A 17,432-nucleotide genomic window follows, 5' to 3' on the forward strand; every position below is an offset into this window, starting at 1 on the left:
AATAGATCCTGGCACTAGTGAACAAATTTGAGGATTTTGTTCGCCGCTTCCATCGCACCTACACTAGAGAGAAAAAAATTGGTCGAGTTCCATAAAATTTCCTATCCTTTTTTCTTCAACGGACGAAGCGGGTGCTTGAATCTAGTTCGGCCCCCATCTACCACCACCCGAGAGCGTCTCACGTTTTGGAGGGAAAATTCAGAAACCGCTACCAGAGGGCCAACCGTTGATGCGTTATCAAGAATATTTAATCACTTTCGCCAAGTGAAGAATTAGGGTACCTCGATACTTCTAGTCCCTTATCTTACTTCTGAATATACTTACTTGTACCAGCAAATGAAAATATTTTGATTTAGAAAGCTGGCGATAGAAAGTAGCTAATACTTAATTACTTGCAGAGAGACCAACAAACAGTGGGGAGGCAGCCATATTAGGTTATTTCTCAGTCTAAGGGGCAACGCCAGCGGGAGGCTATTAAAAGCGCCACCAAAAGACCTTCAGTGATTGGTTAAGTACTATTTCGCGTTGGGAAAGATAGAACTTAAATTCTGTGCATTGCCACGTAAATTCGCTTCCTTTCCGAAATATTGAACGTAATATATTTTTTGCACACTCCTCTGAAGGTCTTTTTCGCCCAGTGAAAACAGGCCTTAGTATCCTGGGGGAAAAGCTGGAGGTGAAAAGCCTATAGCCATTACAGAGAGGTTTTGCACCTTGGGTTGGCTGTTTAAAACACCCAGCATGCTTTGCGTTAGCATGGGCCTACTCCTCAGGTGGCATCTAGTGGACAAAATAGCGAAACTTTTTTTAATGTTCACACATACGATGTGGCTAAAATCTGAGGGTTGCGATAGATGGCGCTGCAATCTAGGGCCCAAGTAAACTAAAGCATAGTGGGTACATGGATTAACTACCGCTAGGGATTGTTCGTTCCCCTAAAAGATAAAGTATGCATGATCCAAACGCCCCTAAAAGATAAAGTATGCATGATCCAAACGCCCCTAAAAGATAAAGTATGCATGATCCAAACGCCCCTAAAAGATAAAGTATGCATGATCCAAACGCCCCTAAAAGATAAAGTATGCATGATCCAAACGCCCCTATCAGCAACTACTATCCTTAACAGGAAGTTATAAGAAAATTGGACCAAACATCACGTGTCCTATGACGTCAAAATCAAAATCCAGCCTAAATTGGGCGCCACCATCTTTAAAATCCGAAAAAACGATTTATTTTGCCTAGAGATGGCGCTATATCTACATCCGTTTTGGTCCAACAAATTTTGGGGAATGAAGAGGGGAATCAAGGAATAATTCGGAACATGTATCTGGCGATAGCAATACATGTGAAACACAGTTAGTGAACAATCCCTAGTGTTAGTTAATCCATGATGGGTAACTTTTGCTGCTGCCGAGCATGTCACACCCTCTTTTGCGCCTCCAGTCAAGCTAGTGCTCGCAACGATAATGCGTTGTATTTTTCGCCCTAATTAACAGAATGAATTTAAAACTTGAATTTCATTAAGCAGCAGCTAGGCGGCCGTTTAAAGTGTCTTCATTAAAATAATTGCACGAAAATTGTTTTCGGGACTTTCATCTCTTTTGGCTGATAATTTGAAGGGCCTTTTAAAATACTAGCTCTTTGTGTGTGTTTATGGGATGCTCGGGTAGATAGCTGCATGTCGTCTCTCTGTCTGTATTTCTGTTTCAATCTCATTCTGTCTTCGAAGAGTAATCTTTTATTGCCGCTATTTCGGGACTCTCGAAGAGTGAGCAAGGCACCCAACGTACCAAAGCGGTTTCCGTTCTGCTCCGAATCTTCCTTTATCTTCTGCTGTTTCTTAAAATAGTCCGTTGTATTTTTAGCATTTACTCCAGAAGTTCTTTCTTATGTTTCGCCAGAAGCTATACGCTACCCTCGTCTCCTATTTTTTCTACTTAAAAATATTAGCGATTAACTTACTTCAAGTATGCAATTGGGTTGTAGATATTTTTTACGTGAATTGTAAATAGAGTGCTTACATTGTGATAAGAAACTGTGATCTTCGTATATGTTTATAGGGTGTTTATGATGAGTCTGTGATAAATTAAATGGCACGTTCTTATCTTTGAATTTAAAGGAAAGGGTTAAGGAACATGAAGTCTACAACATTTATTTACATATAGCATGTGAGGAAATTTTTACCCCTAAAACAAAGGAAATATTCACACATGTGATGTAATCAGCTCTAGTTTATCAACGCACGCAGACTTCTACCTATTTAATAGTACATACACTTCTACTAGATAGAGGTTCAATAATGTCTGTTGACTGAAGACTAGTCCATATGTATGGCAATTTTATTGTTGTAGGGGCCAAGCTATGTTTGGGAGCCCATGTCTACGTAATTAAAAATGTTGTAGAACCCATTTTCGCTGGCAATTTCCAATCAGTTTGACCCAAGTAACCCCTTAAATTAGTAACACTATAATTTAAGGCAGAGTTTCTCAGACATATCCTGTATAGAGCTGTGAAAACTGAACGCAAAGAAAGGCATTAGTTGGCGTTCTAGTTGTTAAATTTTATGAATGTCTTGTTTAATTTTACAATCGGAATCAAGTCTGTGCGTTTCCACCGACATTAATACTTTGTAAATTGATTAAAATACTCTGTACACAGGTTTTATTAGAAGCTTTTGGGGTGAAAATACTACCAACTTTTACTGTAGCATAAGTTTATAATATTTGTTCCATAAGTATAACACTACCCATACTTCGTAATGCTATTGAGAGACTTACAGCTCGAGCTAGTTCGAGAACGACGGAAGCGAGAATTACAGACTACACTCAGTGGTTAATTTTGCAGGACTTCCATCTAGCTCCTATTTAGCCTGTACTAAGCCTTTAACAGTGCCTCACCAGGGGTCGCTTTACCTCGAATCTATGACCAACCTCAATCACTTCAAAATTACAAGCTCCAGTTTCTAAGTTACCAGTGACAAACTTATGGAACATATCTTATGAACGTACGTAAAAATATAGATATATGTTTGGATAAGCCGCCAGATTGACCGGAGATTACTGGTAGGCCTAACCCGTCTCTTTTTTTCTCTAAATTTTGAACACAAAGCTTTTTAATATCGTGTACCAAAATACAGCTACAAAACTGTTTTTACGAACAAGGGTTTGCTGAACAAAATCCCTCCGGAGATGAGATAAGGCATGCAGGCTATTATAAGGTATATCTAGGCCAAACACCTCCTCCTTTATCGCCTCTTAATTTACAAAATTAAACGTGTATCGTAGACTAGGTACGTACGCTACCCGGCGTTGCCTGGTTCAAGTTAAAAGCAATACTTTTTCTTGCCTCGAGGGAAAAAGGATTTAAAACATTTCTGACCATATTTATCAGCTTATTAAATTCCTTACGAAAAATGTATTTGACGTATGAAAGCCGTTGGGCTTATTTTTCTTAAATAAAAAAATATACATATTCAAATTTAAATAAGATACCCTTACACACATGGAGGAAATATCAAAAGAAGATGCGCAGTAGTCGAAGCAATGTGGTTATAGGATTGTCTAAAAAGAAAAGGTCAGCTAACATAACATTATACCAAAAACGGATTTATGTAAGAAGAACGTTGAACTTAGCAAATCACTACCCATCCTCGACTACGTTTTGATGGGAGTGGCTTATAATTTCAAAACTCGCGCTCGCCATCTATCGGCCTTACTGTAAAATATGTTGGGCTTTAAATATAGATACTGCATAAGGAAAGTAATAATAATAATAACTTATAATTGTACTACAATAATAATTTTAGTATAAAGAAAGAAAAACCATATAATAAAATCAACATCAATTAAATATATTCTTAAAGGAATGGCGACGTTGTTTAAAAATTATCTCAAATCTAAAGAAAAGCTTACTTTTTTGGGAGTTTAAGCTCTTCTGATTCCAAAAATATGTTTGATCAATATTTAAATATGAGGGAAAACACAGAAAAAACACCTCGATAACTTGAAATTTGGGGGGCAAAAGCAAATTTGCGCAGAAGATTTTTGGCGAGCGCCCCAGTCTACTAATGCCGCGCGAATCTAAATAAAATAGGCTTAACGCGACGACACTAACGGTCGCGTCACGTGATCGACATCTAGAGAGAAATTTCTCCTTACTACGTCATCAAACGAAACAAGGCCTTTTTCAAACACAATAATGGAAATTTTATAAATTGCAACGAAACCAAATAAAAATGTAAACTTATCATAATAAACTAGATTTTTCAAGGAGTTTTTCGCATTTTAAGCTTGTGGATGACGAAAATTATGTCACTAACACTTTAAGTAGTCTAACAAATGAATTTAGTCTGCTCTAGACTTAGTAGTAATTAAAAATATATCATAATACTTATGTCTAGACGTTGCATCATTCATCAGGTTATTCAATCCAGGCTGCAGAAAGTTGGCGCTCATGTTTGGCCAACAGTTAGTGGCAGGTTCTCGCTCGGTTTTTTTTAATTTCCACGCAGTGAAAACCAGTCTTTAGAAAGAAGAAAACCATCCTTAGTTAATTCCTTCAATGAAGAGCTTTGGCTTAAGACTCGAGGTGTGTCGTGAGTGGGCTTTGCTGGAATCCCTGGGCTCACTCGAGTCGCTTTTTACGAGTTCGTAAAAGTTATAAAGTTTTAAGGTTGAAATTATGATAGGTTTTTCGGAATCGCGATTCGCCTGAACAAAAATGAAGAACAAGTTCGTTGCTAAAAGCGAGTCCTTCTTTGGAAAGGTATATCATAAAACCGAAAGAAAAATATTTCCTGGCGTAGTCTTATCCTCCGAGTTTAATATTAAAAGATGATTGGCTAAGCCCTGACGCTGTAAATAACGTCTTACAGAAGCTTATTAAGACAAAGTCTTAAACGCTCTGACGTACAACAGGTGTTACATAAATCTTGATTGATCTACCTTCAATTTGAGCGAAATATTGTAAGTTAATTTTGAGCCAGAACTACCACCACTTGAACCCAATAGATCCAACCAACGAATAAACAAGTTGGGTTGGTCTCGTCTCCATCTAAGGGATAGGATCACGTGACTAATAAAAGTTGAGTGTAGTACCATCTGCCGTTTAGCGACGGAAATAAATCTCTGAGTCTTGGGGTAAAACAAGTTCTGCGCATGGCAAAATTAAGCTAATCAGGTTGTCAATTTCTCGTTTCAAAACCCGAGAACGAGACTGAGCCGTTATAAAAATTCAAAAGATTAATTGTTGTTTGGGTCTATTCACTTGAAACAGCGCAAACATGCGTAGTTCCATAAGCTCATAAGATATGTTCCATAAGTTTGTCACTGGTTACTGAGAGCTTGTCATGAAGCTAAACGTCATAGATTCTCATAAAGCGACGCCTGGTGAGGTGCTGTCAAAGTCTTAGTACCGTCTAAATAGGAAGATGGAAGTCCTTCAAAATTAACCACCGAGTGTAGTCTGCAATTCTCGCTCGTCGTTCTCGAACTAGCTCTCAGTAAGTTTGTATTAGCATTAGGAAGTATAAGAACATAACTTATAAACTTATGGTAGTTCATATAGCCACTAGTAGAGGTGCCTATGTTGTCCGGGATGTTTTAAAGGAGTGCAAACCGCGAAGATTCCTGTTTAATTAGGCCTAAACTTCTTCTAACGCAAAATGAACTTTACCACACAAAAAAATATCTGAATGATGGTTTTTTTTCTTTGGAAACTAAACTATTTTACAATTATGAAATTCAATATAAGAACTATACATTATACCACTTCTAATGTCAACCTTCCCTCAGTCTTGCTTAATCAAATCAGGAAAATAACGAATTGTGACAACTCACAAGGACCAAAGAGAATATGCAAATATTCTCTTTGCAAGGACAAGCAATTTACGAAACAAACCACTTTCTGAAATATAAATAAGATGCATTAGTTACGTCACAATTGTTTTAGAAGTATCGCTCTTTTCTATTTATCAGTTAGTAGTTCGTCTTTTCTTAATTTTGAATCCTAAAAAGATTCGCAGTACTTGAGCAAGTACACGTTCTTTAAGCGCTCTGTGGGGTGTATTTTTTTTCTTCCATTTTTATGATCGTTCACTCCATTTTGTTTATACACATTTCACCACCACGGCTCCATTTGTCAAGTGTTGAGGGTGGTGTTGTGGAAGAAGAGATGGGCGGGGTAGTCAGACGCCTGCGATGAGCGCTACTAAAAACCTTGTTTTCACTTGACAAACGACCTCGTTTATATCGCTAGACCACATTTCTGGGTGGTACTAGATGTATCTATGTACATACTTACCAGATGGACGCACGCCCGACTAATCAAGTTTCGTTCACACCGAAAACAAAGATAGGGTTGATACAATTTGAAATAATATTCAGTTTCAATGAGTGACATTCATTAAATTCAGGTTTTCCTTGATTACCTTGACACTTTACGCGAAGGCACCCGGCGTCGAAATCTTTATCTCTCTTCTGGCCGCCATTTTAAAAGATGGTGGAAAATTGAACTCCAAATGACATAAGGTCCATCCATAGGCTAAAGGGAACCAGTATAGTTTTAGTGCAATCGGTTAAGCAGGCAGACTCTATACCATAAAAAGGTTTTTCACATTTTCCGTCTACATTTGTGAAAATGGAAGTGGGTTGGAAAAATCTTTTGTAGTGCGTACGTACAACTTAAGAGTAAACGTCCCCTTAAATTTTCAACATTTTATGCAAAGCGAATTGCATTGCGTGTTGCATATCAGTCAGTCAGTACTTCTACTAATCTATATCTATATAAATCAAAGTCCTGACTGACTGATAATCACACCCAGCCCAAACCGCTTCCCTAGAAGGCTGAAAACTTTCAGGAACGTTACTCATAAGTAGTAGGCGCCTACTAAGAAAGATTCCCCCCAATCCGCCACCATCTTAATAAATGGCGCCCGAAATGTAAAAAATCTTCACTATCCAGCAAAGTCCGCGCGTTTCAACTGATTTCGCAAATTTTTAGTACACTGCTTTCCTGTAACCTATAGACGGGCTGAATGGCCCTTTGGGTTCGATTTGTTGCCATCTTTTTAAATGGCGACCCCTTCTTTATGGAAGATAATTTCCGCAATAAAAGTAGTATAAAATGCATCCCTAGGGGCTGACGGGCAACGCCGAGTGCCTTCGCTCCTAGGGTGCTACAAAACTATTACTCGAATCAGTCAAATCTACCAATTCTTCATATATTTTGATGGAAGTTCTTATTACACGCGAGCGACGCCGCGGGTAACAGCTAGTACAGATATAGACTGTGATTCTCTCAATCTAAGAACATTGTATGTTTGTTTATTTTGAATTTGATTGTTTATTAAGGGGGCGTTTCAATTTGAAATTGTTTCTGGAACTTCATTGCCTTTAAATTATTATCGTTTCCGAATTTAACAAGTTGGGAAAACCAAAATATTACCTCTCCGTGTCAAGAAGATTATATAAACTTAAGTATCCAATAAAAACGTTATTATGTTTCTGAGTTGGGGTTTCCCATTTTTGTTGTTGTTTTGAAAAATATATCGCAATGCACGGGCCTTGATAGATATAGGAGGCAATGAATGAAATATATCACAATGCTCGGGCCTTGATAGATATAGGAGGCAATGAATGAAATATATCACAATGCACGGGCCTTGATAGATATAGGAGGCAATGAAGGAAATATATCGCATGCACGGGCCTTGGTAGATATAGGAGGCAATGATAATCTCTTTCTTTGCACGAGAGGTTTATCTTTAATATTTAAATAAATATAATTATTTTTAATTATTTTAATCTTCAATAATTAACATTAATAATAGTTAAATCGTTTAAAATAAAGTTATACCTATTATCTTCTCAAACTTTTCTAATATTGACGTTTAAAGTGAAGGGTACCCCTCTTGCCCGCTTTTTTCAAATTTGGGGTATATATACGATTCGTTTCCATTATAATAGTAAGGAAAAAGCGCAATTGCGAAAACCTTTGGTGGCGATCCCACCTTAGGGAGACTAGACGTTTCTCGTAACCCTAGCTGATCGCCGCGTATATCCTAAAACCAAACGATGATAATGGAGTAGAAGCCAATGATACAGATTGGTGTCTATGTGGAATAGACGGAAGACCAGTGGATGGTGGTGTTGGAAGCCAGTGTAAGTGCAGACGGTGTCAATGTGGGATTGACAAAGAACTGAAGATGGTGGTGATTAGAAGCCAGTATGTACAGACTGGTGTCCAAGTCGAATGGACAAAGACCAGAAGATGGTGGTGTGAGAACTCGAGTAGAGGAGCCATTTCCGTGACTGTGAAAGCAGTTCGGAAATGGCGAACACGTTTGCTCCGATACGCAAACTGCGAACGCGGTCACACAGACAGACACACAGACACACACACACACACAGACACGGCCGTTACAGAACCTCTCCTGGACTACGTCACACGGAGAGGTAAAAAGGCGAACCACAGACGATTTTATTTTCCAAGTCTGACGGTTTTTTTCTTATAATCGAATACAGTACTTCTGAAATCTCAAAGTTTGGCTCCGTTAAATATTCGAGGGTCCTTACCAACACTGGTTCTTTGGGACTCTTCAGTCTTTTTTTTTTTTTCAAAAAGATCTTATGCAGAAACCTCTTGGGTTGAAGTGAGTCTGGGAGTCTAAACGACTTTTAAACGACCCAATGGAATAAATGGATACCTTCTCACAGTTTCTCTTAAACCAACGAGTTTCACCGAACTCGAAGATGTTGAAATGAAGTCGTCTTTTGGGTGGTTTGGAAGGGTTTTAAACGGGGGGTATGCAGATTGGAGGTGTGGCCAACTTGTTCTGATGGGTGAAGAGGGAATAGTTGCTTTTGGAATATTGAAGGGGTTGGAATGAGAGACGCTGCAAATAAATAGCACTCCAGGATATTACCCGGCACGAAAATGGGGAAGCTTAAAGGAAAGTAAAGTATCCGAAGACCGTTTAACCGTTCTCTTTCTAGACTTGGAAAAAGTGAATCTTCCGGTTCTTTCTACTGGTTTTAGGGATTGGCTTGACTATTGTTTTATAAGCGTTACTGAAGTATTGATATCATTTTTTTTGTGTTCTGTTTCAGGTTACGGTCATTCAACGCCGGCAACTTGGGGAGGCAAGACGTTCTGCATGTTCTACGCTTTGGCAGGAATTCCCTTAGGTTTAGTGATGTTCCAGAGCATCGGTGAGCGGCTGAACACATTCGTGGCGTTTCTCCTGAAGCATTGCAAGCGCTGCTTCAAGATGAAGAACACGGAAGTGTCCGAGACAAACCTGATCTGCCTGGTGTCGATTTTGTCGACGATCGTCATGACGACGGGCGCGGCGGCCTTTTCGACCTTCGAGCGGTGGGACTATTTCGACGCCCTGTACTACTGTTTCATCACGCTGACGACGATCGGCTTTGGCGACTACGTGGCGCTCCAGAAGGAAAGCGCCTTACAAAAGAAGCCCGAATACGTCGCTTTCAGTTTGGTATTCATCTTGTTCGGCTTGTCGGTCGTGTCGGCCGCCATGAACCTACTGGTGCTGCGATTCTTAACGATGAACACGGAGGACGAGCGTCGCGACGAGGCCGAGGCCCAGTCGGCCGCTCAGGAAGCCGTTCGCCTCGAGGGCGACGTCATCACGGCCAACGGAAGCGTCATCTCCGGACACGGGCCGGGCGACGCTTCCGACACGGACGATAACGTCTCGGTGTGCTCGTGTACTTGCTATTCGTATCGTCGGACTCCTAACCGCAACTATTCCTTCAGGAGGTCGCCCAGTAAGTCCTCGCACCTGCTGCCCATGCACGTCCTGGCCGACTCCGACCCGGCCAAGGAGGACCTCTTCAATTCCATTCAAGCCGACAGCAACAACACCTACTTCTCCGGAGACGAATCTAGGCAAAAAAGAGCCTCCATCTGACCTCCCTTCGCCTAGTAGCCATCATAGCGCTCCATCGTAATATTCTCCCCCCATCACGCAGACACGTCACACGAACGGCTCTCTGGGCGGCGACGGCCTTACTACTTATATATCGATAATAATCCTCGGCCTTCCATGGCGCCACGACCCCTTGACCCAAACACCCTCGAGGTCAAACGCGGTCGCGCGCGCCCGAGCCTCGTCAACGGCTCTTAATACGGTTTTCATCGCGCCGAGTCGGAGCGTCCGTTATCATTCAACCTAATTGGCGCGCTCGGCTAGATTCCCGACCATTAAACGAATACGCAGATACGCTCCTCCCAGTTGGAGACCACCACCACCTAGCCGAAATTCAACTAAACTAATGGTTTTGACACCACTTTTGCGAGACGCGGGATTCCATGTGACAAAAAAAAATGAATGTCCTCGACAAAAACCCTCGATTGTTTGTATAAGTTCATTACTACACTTACCTCGGATATCGAGACACGAAACGACTGACTAATCATTCGGTCCAAATATTTCCAGTTCTTCACCCTCCTCGTGCCTCTGTTTGTTTTAGTTCAACCACCGTTTTAACCGAAAATTACACACCGAAGGAATGGTTAGCGAATCAACATTTAACTTAACTAAACCGGCGTCTAAAATATTTTAGACTCGCGCGACCAACGTATAGTTAAAAAAACTTTAAGTAAAATCGTTTATTCATAAAAATATTTACATAAGTTGTCCTAAAACAAGAAGAAACAATTTACGAATAAATAATATTTACCCAAACAAATAAATAAATAAATAAATAAATAAAAACTGAATCGTTCCCAGGTGAACGAAAACTGTGATACATTTTAGGATCGCTACATGTACTCTATATATTTAGTCGTATAAAAAAATAGTGAGCAAATTATGAAAGAAGTAAACAAATTCGCTTTGAACTATTTATTAAATAAATTAAATAAATAAAAATCCATTTCGTCTCCAAAACGAGTCGTTCCGAAGAAACGCTCGTGTTTCTAAAGTTTTCGGAACGAAGACGATAATAATTAAATCAATTTTTGTAAATATTTAAGAAAAGTAATTAGTAAATAATTATAATAAACAAAGAACCGCGAGTTCTATGTGACTGGACGCGTAACTTATGGTTCAAATACTGGTATGCCCGAAATTGGTAATTACACGAGTAACGGTAACTTAAAGACAGCAACAAGTATTTTTAATTCAAAGCCTTATAATTAGAAAGTTTATTTAATTTTTAATATCAAATTAATTCTAATTATTTAAATTAATTTGATTTTAATTATTTTAACTTGCTAATTAAGCAATAATTTGGGATAAGCTTTAATTAAATGCTACGAAAAGAAATCCTTGTTAACCACTTCGCTCGCTAATGTGTGAAATATTAGTGAATAATTTTTAGCCGAAAATAGTGTTTAAATTCATGATGTTGTTTTTACCACGGGTTTATTTGGTTTCAATCTGCTGTGTTGGGATACAATGTAGATGTGAAGGATAGTAGTAGAGAACCAAGAAGTAATTGTAGCACAGGAGCAATGGTCTCCTAAAATACAGAGAAATGGACTAAAGACTAAATTCAAGGATACCATAACCCAATTCTTCCAGTCTTTCACAAAAAGGACCACGATACGTAGATCAACTATTCCGGGAGCGAGCGGCGAAGGAGAAAACTTGGGTTTTTGTGATCGGATTATTTGCAAGCAACATTCAACAATGATAAGAAATATCCATACTTGTAACGTAGATATAAAAATTAAAACCGGTTATTTTGAGTAATCGGTAAGACGCTAACAGTGCAAACAAATACAAATTATATGAAGATAATGTAAGAATAGGTATTTTTTATCACAGTAGAATAGCGAGGGAAAAATGAAACAAGAAGATTTGTACGCTTTTTGGATATTTTGACAACGAGGCGAGTTAGGAACATTTATAGGTCGATACTCGAATTTTTGAACGATGACGATTGGGTTTACTGCAAGGTGTACGACTGCTTCCCACCATAATCTTTATTTTTCATTAATTCTATCACGTTAACATATTCTGTATCTTTATTTTTAGTTTCACAATATTAATATTAATAATCTTGTTATTTTTAATAATATTCTCAACAAAATTGACTTCAATTTCTCATTATTTAATAATATTCTCAGCTATATTCTCATTAGCATTCTGTGTATCTTTCCTTTTATTTTCCAATAATATTCTCTAAACTTTTCGCTGAAAATTGACATTATGTCTTAATAGTCCTCTTAGAAAATCTCAAATTCTCAAGAATATTACATCATTAATTCTGAAATTCTTGACAGTTTCTCAATATTTCTCTTAAAATTATTTTCAGTTTCTCAATATTTCTCTTAAAATTCTTTTCAGTTTCTCAATATTTCTCTTAAAATTCTTTTCTGTTTCTCAATATTTCTCTTAAAATTCTTTTCAGTTTCTCAATATTTCTCTTAAAATTCTTTTCAGTTTCTCAATATTTCTCTTAAAATTCTTTTCTGTTTCTCAATATTTCTCTTAAAATTCTTTTCAGTTTCTCAATATTTCTCTTAAAATTCTTCTCAGTTTCTCAATATTTCTCCTAAAATTCTTAGTTTCTCAATACTCAAGATATTCTCTATAACCTTCATTATGGTTTCTCCAAAAGTTTCTCTGTATTTTTCCCCTTAAATTCTCCAAAATATTCTTTAACTCTCTCTTTGATTTCCCAATGTTATTCTCAATTTCTCTCCATAGATTTTCTACAATATTCTCAATATCTCCCCTTTGTTTTTCTAAAGTATTCTCTATAACTTTCCTTTGAATTTTTACAAAATATTCTCAAACTCTCGCTTTCATTTTTCAATATTATTTTGAAAATCTCTCTTTAATTTTTCTGTCTCAAAAGAATTCTCTAAAACTTACACTTTATTTTTCAACAAATTTCACTTTAATTTGTCAAAATTATTCTCTGTAAATTTACTTCAATAATTTTAATATTTCATTACTTCTCAAATATTCTCCATTAGTTTCATTTTAATTTTTCAAAATATTATCTTAATTTCTCAAAAACCTTCTTTGTAGTTTAAATTATTCATCAATATTCTTAACTTTCACTTTAATTCTTCGTTCATATTCTTTATAACCCTTATTATGTTTAAAAGAGAATTAAATGATCGTATAACCCTTTTTTTATTCGATTGATTCTGATAAAATAACCCCAAAAGCATTAATAAACTAGGCCTATACCAAAACAGTTCTGTTAATGTAATAGAATTTTTCAAACTTTCAAAATCTGGCTTCCAAATCTAAGAACATAAATGAAGAATGTGCGTGAGGAAATTGGTTTTCACGCTATGGGATAGGCAACTCCCTATCTCCGACGACAGCTTATTCTGTATTTACTCTCTTACAGCTTCGGTTGTCAGCACGCGCAAAGCTAGGTCTCTATGTAACGTAGCTTTATGCGTGTTGACAAGAGACGATAGAAAAATTCATTTTCAGGATCTAAAATCTCGAGATTTAAATCTTGAACATGAGTATTTCTTTCGTCTCTTGTCAGTACGCACAAAGCTACTTTACAACGAGACCTAAATGGATGGAGCATATGCAGAGTAAGCTGCCGTCGGAGATAAGGAGTTGCTTTTTCTATAGCGTGAAAACAATTTCCTCACGCACATACTTGACCCATGCTAAGACTCGATTTTTAATTAAAACGGAGGTAAACTTATGTCGCCAATTAGCGATCGACAAGTGCTTTATTCCGCGATTAAATGTGCAAGCCTTTTGGTACGAGTTTCTTTTCGTTACGTACATTTTTGGTTCATAATCACAGCCAACACTCCTACTGCTGCCAAAATACAAGTTTTGAGCGAATGAAAGTTAATTTGTTAACATAAATATTAACTAATATCAAAATTTAAATCAACCAGAGAAACGAGTCTCAAAATTTAAGGGTTAATTCGACTTTTTGAAAAAACGGGCCTAACGAAGAGAAACTTGAAGCAAAAAACGCGCGCTTTTAATCACGTGTGGTGTCTGTCGATCGCTAATTGACCACACAATATTATCACCGTTTTCATTAATAATTAATTCTTAGGCTTAAGGCGCGTTTTCAATCAAGATTTTTTTGAACAAAAATTAAGCTTTTGCTTCAAAAGTAGCAGCGGAAAGCCGAAGCAAAAAATCTTGGTGTTTTCAAACAAGCTTCAAATTCAGCTTTTCGTCTTTTCAGGCTTTAAACCTTCGAGAAGCAGATATCTAAATGAGTTTGATATTTGCTTCTCATTTTCTTTAAGCTTTTGCCGCTCAAACAGTTTTGGCGCGTTCAGTTTTGCTACAGGTTTAGGACTTTTTTTGAAAAGAAAATGACGTCTACACACATGAAAACACGCCCACTTGTAATTTTTTATTCATTTGAAGCTTTTTTGAAAACGATACGAGTTTTAGCTTTTCCGTTTTAATTTTTTTGAAGATTTTTTATCTTCGAAAGCCCGTCAAAATTTCCCAAAAAAGCCACAGCGAAAAGCTTGGAAAAAGTTGATTGAAAACGGGCCTTTAGAAGTCAACATTTGAAGCTTAGAAACATTCTATAAAATTAACGGAAATGTTTTCACAAGCATTTTTTTTTAATAATTTTGATGTTTATTTATCATTTTAATTCGATAAAATAAGGGTTGTGTGACCAGTTCATTCTATCTTTAATCCCAATGAGATAGAATATATGTATTAAACCTAGAGTTACAATTCAAATCGGCTTATCGTGAAACACATTGTTTTTATCAAGCACGTTTATCAAAACATGACAGCGCCATCTGTGAGCCTCTAGCGGAACTAATTACAACTTTTACTTATTACTTATTTGCAATCAGAAACATCGTTATGATTTTTATTTCATCTAGGCCTAATTATTAGATTAAAAAGGACTAATTAGAGTTTTTATTATTTAACTCGCGTATTTTACTTAACAAGTTTAAAAACTATCTTGACAGCTTGTTACGCAGATTATAGCAGCAGACGATAATAGAAACGTTCTTCGAGTGATTAACAGGTGGCTCCACCCATATTTGATAAAGATTCATGCAAGAGACAAAAAGTGTATTGCGAAACGTCGATCTCGAGATCCCACGTTGTGACTCTAGCTTTAATACATATATTCTATCTCATTGTTTAATCCAAAATCATCCCTTGGAAACTAAATCCGTTTTTAACCACCCACCAGATCACGCCAGTTACATCTTTATCGCTAATTTAAATTACACAGTCGTAACCCTGTAAACAAACCCAATTATCAACTTTTTCAAATATCCGTATCGTCAACACGCTTATAAAAAAAACTGCAGATTTTTACAGAGACGGGTGTACCAGGTGTACCAGATGTACGAACGAACAAAAGGGGTGGTACTCGTAAAGTGTACCGGGTGTAATTATAACAACGCCATCTACCAACGACGGATAAAGATAACCATAGGTAGTTTTCTTAGTTAGGGCAATTAATATATATATATATATATATAAATATATAATTAGGTTTAAGAATAACCCTAACTTTAAAAACGCCTGTAACGTAATAGACGGAAGTATTTAGGCATTGTCGGAGTTAATTTAGTAATTACGACTTTACGAATAAACTAATTAATATGTCGCGGTAGGGTCAGACGTTTTTCTAATTTTATAATGAAGAAAAATAGAAAACTTCGCACAACGCGCCTTTCGTAGAAGTAAATCAGAAGCTTATAAAATATTCAAAGTAATTAAGCTTCGAGAATAAATAAATTAATTTTTTCCGTAATTAAATAAAATCAAATTCGCGCTTCGAGGTCGAGTTTAAAATTCGGGATAGGGTATGTATTGTTAATCTTAGAGACCCAATCTTGTTTTTAATCAACTCGAGAATAATATAATTGGTCAATTTTGTCCGTCGTTGGTACATAACAATTAATTATAAAATGTAAAATTTTTTCATTTAATTTTGAAGCGCGAATAAACGAACAAATACAATATCACATTTTTCATTTTAGAAAAAAAAAAATAAATAAATGAAAAAAAATCTAAAACCAAAAAAAAAAAAATATGGAGAAAAAGGCCACTTATTATAATTTGTCGCTGTGAGTACTCAAAAATGACACTCGCAAAGGCTTAACCAAGGCCTAACCCAGGCTTAATCTCTTAGCTAAGCGATGAATACCTTTATTTTTAAATTTTTTCTCTTTCTATCTTAAGCCTTTTATAAAAAATTGTTCACTCTTTTAAGTTTTATTTTGGAAATAAACTGGCGCCTCGAATGAAACTTAATAACTTCTTTTAAATAGTTACGAATCAAGAAAAGGGTTTACAGTTTTTCCCAAAGGAATATTAAAGCTTGGGAGGGTTTCTCTGTGGGACACTATTTTTCTCTCTTTGTCCCATCTTAAATCGTTTTTAATCTCGTTACATTATTAAACCTACTATTGGAATATTTTTCTCATAAAATTATCCTCAAAATGATATCGGTATAAGAGTTTCCGACGTAAATATCAATCTCTAAGAGTAACTAATTTTTTGTTTCCTGTAAAATCTCCAGTTATTAATATTTTGTTTTCGCAAACTTAATATATATATTATATATATATGAAAAGGTTAAGAATTGTTGCTCAATTATATTATTAAAAATTCTTTCTCCTATTCGTGTCTGTTTCATTTAATTTTATACATAAATAACAACCCTAAGCAAGTAGTTTACTAAGCCTTGTGAAACCGTATCGTTAACGGAATGTCACGTATCCAAATACGAACAGAACGCCATCTGATAAAGTTTCTCAAACGATACTTTCGGACTTAGGTAATGGATACCCTCTTTCGGATGATTTACGAACTTAAAACGGTAACGATACGGTTTCGCAAGGCTAAGATTACTTTAGATCTCCATTTTTACTCCGTGTGGTTATGTAAAACCCAACGGAGTAATGGGCTGATAACCAGTTAGTTACTTTGTTATTTAGTGACATCCACGCTCGCATCCACGCGAAAAGACAGCGCACGCGATTCCAAATTGCAATCGTAAAGGGACTAATGAAAGTTATAGTATGGATATAGAATGCGCTATAGGATAGGCAACTCCCTATCTCCGACGGCAACTTATTCGATATATACATTGAGTTGAGAAAAGTACCACTAGAGTGGCCTTTGCGTTAACCTGGCTATTGGGGTACGTGGGACATTTTTGAAGACATCGGGACGGACGGACAGCTACCAAGTTTATCACGCGATTGCGTCGCCATCTCGAAGCCTAGATAAGAAATATATAATTAGATGTATTCTTGAAATTAGTTAAATTTCCCGCCTTTTCTTTTAGTTCCCTTGGTTGCACCGGGATGGCGCCACAAGCGCGTGATATAGTTAATTGGGTCTTATATCCTAGCGGATGAAAGGCCACTTAATGGATATATACTCCGTTCCAGCTTTGGTTGTCAGCACTCGCAAAGTTAATTCACTATGAAACGTAGCTTTATGCGTGCTGACAAGAGAC

The 17,432-nt window shown here is 36.9% G+C and overlaps 1 protein-coding gene across 2 annotated transcripts in view; it reads left to right on the top strand.

The window, feature by feature from the left end:
* Window positions 1–14,023, top strand: part of Task6 (TWIK-related acid-sensitive K[+] channel 6) — a 95,901-nt gene extending 81,878 nt beyond the window's left edge. The window contains exons 2-3 of one of the 2 annotated variants that reach the window (XR_016374367.1): window positions 9,108–10,379; window positions 10,463–14,023. Coding sequence is in view for 1 of the 2 variants with exons in the window: in XM_089851551.1 (XP_089707677.1) it covers window positions 9,108–9,934 (827 nt within the window). In the remaining variant the exon portion in view is untranslated. Of the gene's footprint in view, window positions 1–9,107 lie in introns of both variants that reach the window. The other variant, XM_089851551.1, reaches the window with a different exon arrangement.
* Window positions 14,024–17,432: the final 3,409 nt, after the last annotated feature.

The sequence above is a fragment of the Phalangium opilio genome, unplaced genomic scaffold (assembly GCF_054372755.1).
Source record: "Phalangium opilio isolate 3A_F unplaced genomic scaffold, DU_Popi_V2 ptg000105l_1, whole genome shotgun sequence".
Taxonomy (NCBI): Eukaryota; Metazoa; Arthropoda; class Arachnida; order Opiliones; family Phalangiidae; genus Phalangium; species Phalangium opilio.